The 7,307-nt window shown below is 45.4% G+C and overlaps 1 protein-coding gene across 2 annotated transcripts in view; it reads right to left on the bottom strand.

The window, feature by feature from the left end:
* PARP12 (poly(ADP-ribose) polymerase family member 12) overlaps positions 1-7,307 on the bottom strand; it is a 39,904-nt gene that overhangs the window by 13,885 nt on the left and 18,712 nt on the right. For both annotated transcript variants that reach the window (XM_023184853.3, XM_023184854.3), the window contains exons 6-7: positions 3,913-4,108; positions 10-151 (exon numbers count right to left, since the gene is read on the bottom strand). In XM_023184853.3, coding sequence (XP_023040621.1) covers positions 10-151; positions 3,913-4,108 — 338 coding nt within the window. The remainder of the gene's footprint in view (positions 1-9; positions 152-3,912; positions 4,109-7,307) is intronic.

Consider the following 7,307-nt stretch of genomic DNA (forward strand, 5'->3'; position numbering starts at 1 on the left):
ACAGGATACCTTTGAAATCTAACTCGTAGTTGTGCTTTCCGGCCTGGAACTTCAAGGTGGCTGCCTGGCCGTCAGACCCCGGTGTGCAGTAGGCCAGGTAGGCCTTCTCCACGTCGCTACTGCTGACAGTGGTCACAGGGTGCGCTGTGCCCTGCGATGGAAAGCCAGACACTTTATGAAGGCAAGAAAACACGTGATGAGGAAAGACGCTGGTGGCACCCAAGCCACATTTCAGAGATGCCCACGGCGGACAGTCCTGTGGTGGGGAAGAGGGAGGCCAGGGAGCATGGTATGGCAGGAGAGGGAGGCACAGAACAGAGGCAACATGACTCTCTCCTGAAGCCGCCCTAGCAAAAACAAGGCAGTAAATATGGGTCCTGCTGAGCAGGATGACAGCGATGGGCGCAATGGAGAGGAGGGCACTCAAGTCACCTAGGACAGAGGATGCGACAGTCACTCAAATGCCAGCAGAACAGCAACAGTGACTTCTCAAGTGCTGCTTGACCGGACAGCCCAAGCTAGGCTGCTCTTAGCCGTCTATTCACGTTCCAACCATCCTTTCATCAGAGCTCGGTCCTCTTCCTAGAGGTTTTGTTTTTCTGGTCCCTGGGAGCATTCATCTATTTTTTTAATTATCCATTTCAATCCCTATTCTTCCACAATTACCTACAGGAAATCTCATAGCTTAGGATGGACTGAGTTTGAATTCTGGCTCCCAAACCTGCTGGCTGTATAACTTTGGCCAGTTATTTTAACCTCCCTGAGCCTCTGTTATCTCAAGCTTATAACATGAATAGTAGTACTTAGGCCACATTCATCCCTTTACACAACAGGACTATATCATCCTCACAGGGCTGGAGAAACCATTTAAATAAGACATGCAGAGCACTTAGCACAGTGCCCAGAACAAAACACAACAAATGTTACTATTATCCTCACTGTTCTTACTAAATTTGACATTACATTGACAACTAAAATTAAAGTTATTGAACCTATAACCAACTAACTCCCTCTGTCCCTGTCAATTTTCCTGCTCCCGCTACTGCTACCATCCTAGTCCTCCTAGGTCACAAGCTTCAGGTGTTACTAACAGAACAATGAGTGAGACAAGATTCACCTATGCCTCTGGGCAACTGAGTCCAGCAATGGAGGAGGGGAACAAAAAGTACGCAGATGTTTCAAAGCCTCAAGCACAAGGTCCCACACAGGTCTCACGGGTGCTCTAGATGCTGAGAGGGTTAACTAAGAATGACCAAGGAAGGGTGAGACCCAGCAAAGGTTTCTTGGAAAAAAAAAGACACCTGAGTCAGGGCCCAAGCCCGAGGGATGACAATGAGTTGGCCCATGAGAACCACATGGGGTGGGTGTTACAAGGTAGAATGGTTTGCAAAGCAGCCTCCTAGTTTACGGTCTCATAGTGGTGCCTAAGTTTCTCTCTCTGAACTCTGTCCTCCTTCAAAACCAAGCCACTAAACTAGAGTCAGGGAGGAAGAGGACATGGTATAAAAATTCCTTTCTGACAACAAGGGGAAAGGAAAAGAAAACAATCCCTTCCCTTTGGGCCTGAGAAAATGAAGCTCTGAATCAGGGAAACAGAGAGGAGAAGCAGCAGTCAGATGCAGGCGTCCTGCCCCCACCCCAGGCCTCCAGTAAAAATCCCTGCAGATGGGTGGTCACAGCGGGAGGGAAGATGCAGGTGGATGCGCATAAAGCAAAAAGTAAAGAGTTATTTTACCCTCAGTGGGAGGTTTGGAAGAAGAAACCAACAATGGCAGCCATATTATGTGTTAAGCTGCAAAAGGTCTGGGCTTAGCACCTGGAGGCACCAGTGAGATGGGGAACGAATGACAGATTCCCACATGTCCTGTGGCAGGACCAGCAGGTGTCTGATTTTGACATGAAATGTTGGAGTACTTCTTGAGCTCAGACAGAAAAAACTTAGCTTTTCTGGGAATCAAGAGAAAACTGTTTTGAAGTGGCAATTAGCAGAAAACTAAAAAAGAAACCTAAATGTGGGGTTACATCAGAAACGTGTAGGAAAGGGAGGATGAGAAAAACCAGATCATCCTAGGCTGTCCAGCCTGAAGCCACCAAGCCTACACGTGTTTCTACGCCCCCACTAGCACGTGGCATAACAATAACATCCACACGGTTCGTCCCCAGAGATTCTCAAACTGCTCGCCATGAGTTTCTGCACTGCCACAAAGGAGGAGGAGCACAGGAGAGAATGGGGCATGCTCTGTGTTGGCTGACTGGAGAACGGCCCCAACCCCCAGAGCTGTGATGAGACACCACCAGGGAACCCTACTTTTGCATGGGTTGCCCATGTGTCATCTCATTCAGCAACCAGGGGTCTCCCCAAGAAGCCGGACAGATCGCCAAACAAAATGAAAGTGATGGTCACATCTGCTAAGTGTGTTGCACCTGCCATCTGTCCCTCCATCTCAAGGAGCCGGGATTCCTGGAGCGTGACTGGGCAGTCATCCTCTCCCCCTCCTCGTCATGCCACCGCCCCTTCCCCTCACACTCCTGACCAAACCTAGAGAGCTTATCTGGATGAGGCCCACAGGGCAGGTCAGAGAGAGTCCCAGGCCGCCCATGATGGGAGGGAGACAGGTGGGAAAGGCAGGCAGGGCAGAGCAGCAAGCAAGGAGAGGCTGGTGCCGGCAAGAGGGGAGGAGGTGAGCAGAGGGGAAGGGAAGGAATGCAAGGCAGCAAGGCCATCGCTGAGAGTGACCATCCATCTCCAGTTGACCAACGAGACACTGTCAGCAACACCCTCCCCCTTCCATCAGCCAATGTCTATTTCCTGAGGACCGGCTATGCATCATTCCACACACAGGATACAATGGGGCAAAAGAAAGACTAAAGTCCCTGCCCTCATGGAGCTGATATTAGAGGATGACCAGAGGAAAAGGGCATTCTGAGTGCAGTTAAGAATAAGAAATTAAAGCTTCAATATAGCCTCTTAAAACCCAGAAGAGTGCAAAATACCTATCAATTTTCATTTTGGAGGGGGTGTTCTTTATCAATGGTGCCTTCCCTAAACTTGTACTTCTTTTGAGACGGAATCTCGCTTTCGCTCCAGGCTGGAGTACAGTGGTGCGATCTCTGCTCACTGCAACCTCTACCTCTCAGGTTCAAGTGATTCTCATTCATATCTCAGTTTCCCAAGTAGCTGGGACCACAGGCGTGTGTCACCACACCTGGCCAATTTTTGTATTTTTAGTAGAGACGGGGTTTTGCCATGTTGGCCAGGTTGGCCAGATCACCACAAGTGATCTGCCCGCCTTGGCCTCCCAAAGTGCTGGGATTATAGGCATGAGCCACCATGCCCGGCCTAAACTTGTACTTCTATAAGTGACCAGGGGACTCCCCTTAATCTGACCCATCAACAGACACCTGCAAATAATTGACAGCAGCTATTTTTTGTTATTTGGCTTGGATTCCAAATCTACACAGGGTGTAAATCAATTTTCTTATATTTGCCTACCTTCTGTAAAGTTGCAGAAATGGCAGACAACCGGTTTGAAAAGCCTTTACTTCTATACCACAGCTACACAAACACACTTGCACACATAGGCACCAGCTCTGGGGTTAAGTTACCTGTTCAACAAGAGAAGCATCTTTCTATCCCATTTAATAAAACCAATGAAGAAACTTGATCTCACTACAAATTTGTCATTCAGTTCTCATGAGCCAACAGATGGAAGCTCTTCAAAGAGGAAAGCTCATACAAATAAATTTCACTTATCTAGTTTTGCCATAACTCTCTCAAAGCAAGTGAGTCACACTGGGACCTGGGGATCCTCAGCTCTCTCAAGAATGCACCTGGCAACAATATGGGGGCTTTTACTTGGCTCCTCTCTTATGGATCCTCAGGACAAAACACCCTCTTTCCATCACACTTACCTGTCTTCCATATTCCTGCCAAGAACCAAACTCATCACTCCAGTACCAAATCCAGTCAGTGGTGAGGATGAAGTGTGGAGGTTTGGTGACAGAGGAGGCTGTGGAGAGGCGGCGAGCCTGGGTAGCACCGTAAGTCATGGCGTTAAAGTTCAGACAATCAGAGTGAAAGGTATTGGCTGACTCAGAGCACAGGATCCTACAAAAGAAAACAGCAGCAGACTGAAAATCCCACCAGCCAAGCAGACACAGGTCCCTCAGCTTGAGAACATACAGCTGGGAGATGCGAATAGTAAATGTGACATGCATATTTTTTAAAAAGTTTCCAGAGGTAGGGGAAACTGCTTTTTCAGATCAGTTTTGAGGTATAAAAATATCAAAATCAAGATTATATGGGAGACTAGTTACGATGAAAATTCCTCTCAGTACAAAATGCAGAAGATGCTGGTGAAAACATTATTTTTTAAAATGCACTGCTGAGCTGGCAAGAAAGGGAAGTGCTTAGAAGCCAAAAATAACAATAGCTAACACATACTGTTTACTGTGTGAGCCAGACCCTGCATTAAGCACTTTACATGTATTAGGCGATGACATTTTCACAACCCTATGAGGTTGAGTGAGACTATTATCTCCACTTCACAGACGGGAAAACAGAAGCTCAGGAAGGTGAAGAAACCCATTCAAGGACAAATAGCTAGTCAGCAGGTGAGCTGGACTTTCATGTGGGTTGCACAGCCTGCACCTGAGCCACCAAGACGCGCTCCCTTTCTAAACGCAGTACTGCCTAAAGACCAAAGGAAGGTACGAAACTGGAGAGCGGAGGGGAGGGCAAGAGCCAGCAGCTATCCCAGGGCAGTGTCGATGAGTAATGACAGACAGCCTAGGCTTTGGCCGCAAAGGGGAAACAGGAAAAAAATGTAGGATCTGATCTGAGTAAGGGCTGAATCTCAAAAGAGATACCTCTGCATAAAACCAGGAACCTAAAAGATGACCCACCTTAGTAAAGGGGGACTGGAGAGGGGACTTGCCTTGCAAAGACATCTGGCAAGGAAACCTGCCTGTATTAATGTTGGTTATAGATAAAGGAGGAAAAAACTCCTCTGAGAACTCATAAACCACTCAAGCCTCACAGAAGTTTTAGGCTGATTCATATTTTGTGAGAATTAGCTGCAAAGAAGATCCAGAGTAGCAGTTCTCAGAGAAGCAAACGCAAATCCCCTGTGGAGGAATTCACCTTCAACTCAGGCCTCAAAAGAATTTCCAGGCTGGGCGCGGTGGCTCATGCCTGTAATCCCAGCACTTTGGGAGGCCGAGACGGGCGAATCACGAGGTCAGGAGATCGAGATCATCCTGGCTAACATGATGAAACTCTCTCTATTAAAAATACAAAAAATTAGACTGAAGTGGTGGCACGTGCCTCTAGTCCCAGCTACTTGGGAGGCTGGTGCAGGAAAATGGCATGAACCCAGGAGGCGGAGCCTGCAGCGAGCCAAGACCACACCACTGCGCTCCAGCATGGGCAACAGAGCGGGACTCCATCTCAAAAAAAAAAAAAAAAGAATTTCCAAAGAAATTTCCATCAAACATGAGCTCAAAATCAATCACAAAACATGGAAACAAACACACTTAGCAAAAACAAAATCTGACCACCTTGAACTAAAAACATTAGTATTCTCAGATGCAGATATACATGATGTGTTTTTTAAAAAGGAATTGAGCATCAAAAGTATGAGTTAAGAATCAAGAGACTATAAAAATTGACTGGGTAAATTTAAGAAAAAAAAAACAGAGCTTTTACTATTCATTATTTTTTTCTTTCTCCTCCACTCCCTCCAAAACGTTTTTCTTTTCCTTTTTTATTATTATTTATTTATTTATTTATTTTTGAGACAGTGTCTCACCCTGTCACCCAGGCTGGAGTGCAGTGGCATGATCTCAGCTCACCGTGATCTCCACCTCCCAGATTCAAGCGATTCTCCTGCCTCACCCTCCCAAGGAGTAGCTGGGATTACAGGCATGCACCACCACACTCAGCTAATTTTTGTATTTTTTTAATGCAGGCAGAGTTTCACCATGTTGGCCAGGCTGGTCTCAAACTCCTGGCCTCAAGCCATCCACCCTCCTCAGCCTCCCAAAGTGCTGGGATTACAGGCGTTAGCCACTGCTCCCAGCCTTAGAAATTTTAAACGTAAGGAAATTAATTGAAATTTAAAAATCATACTTCGATGGGACACACTGCATCTCAGAAGAGGCTGAACTAATGAACTGACAGCCTGAGGGGAAGAAATGTGGCAGAATTTAGAAAGAGAATAAAAGAGAAGTTAGAAGACATAAAAGATGAAGTGAGAAGACCTCACCATATATCTAATGAGAATTCCATAGAAGGAATACTTAAGGAGATCACGGCTGAAGAAATCAGAAAGCACAGCAAAATGTGAGTAGCATAAATCTTTTTAAATCCACGTACAGATCTTAGTGAAACTGCACAGCAACAAAGAATGACAAGATATTAAAAGCAGCCAGAGAGAAAAAATAGACTATCTACTATACTGGATTGAATTGTGTCCCCAAGAAGGTATGGTAAAGGTCTAACCCCTGGTATCTGTGAATGTGATCGTATTTGGAAATACAGTCTTGGTAGATATAATCAAGTTAAGATGAGGTCATATTGGGTTCGGGTGGGCCCTAATCCAAAACTGATGTCCTGATGTCCTTTTAAGACGAGGGAAATTTGAACACAGACACGTGGGAAAAATGCCTGTGACAATGGAGGCCAAGATCGGAGTGACGCATCTACAAGCCAAGGCATGCCAAGGATTTCTAAGCATCAGAATCCTGGAGGAGGCAAGAAAGGATCCTCCTGTAAAGCCTTCAGACAGAGCAAGGCCCTGCTAACACCTTCAGTTTGGACTTCCAGCTTCCAGAACTGTGAGAAAATAAATTTCTGTTGTTTGAAGCCATCAAGTTCATGATAATTTGTTACAGCAGCCCTAAGAAGTGAACTAATACCACCGCGATTTAGGCTGATAGCTAACTTCTAAGTAGAAGCAATGGAATCCAGACAACAATGAAATTGTCTTTGAAGAGCTGAGGGAAAATACCCAGTAAAACTATCTTTCAAAAACGAGAAGGGAATAAAAACTCTTTCAGACTAACAAAATACACAATTACCTCCAGACTCTCACTAAAGCAACCTCCAACAGAAGAACTTAAAGAAGGAAAATGATAAACAAGGAAAAGTGTGAGCAAAGGAATATTGAGTAATAAACAAAATGATCATTGTGTAAACTTAAACACATACTGACTGCCTAAAACAATATGAATTTCTAACCTCTGGGATTAAAAATATTACAGCAGCAACACATACAGTGCATTTTTTTTTTTTTTTTTTTTTTTTT

This window comes from Piliocolobus tephrosceles, chromosome 8 (genome assembly GCF_002776525.5).
Source record: "Piliocolobus tephrosceles isolate RC106 chromosome 8, ASM277652v3, whole genome shotgun sequence".
NCBI classification, from domain to species: domain Eukaryota; kingdom Metazoa; phylum Chordata; class Mammalia; order Primates; family Cercopithecidae; genus Piliocolobus; species Piliocolobus tephrosceles.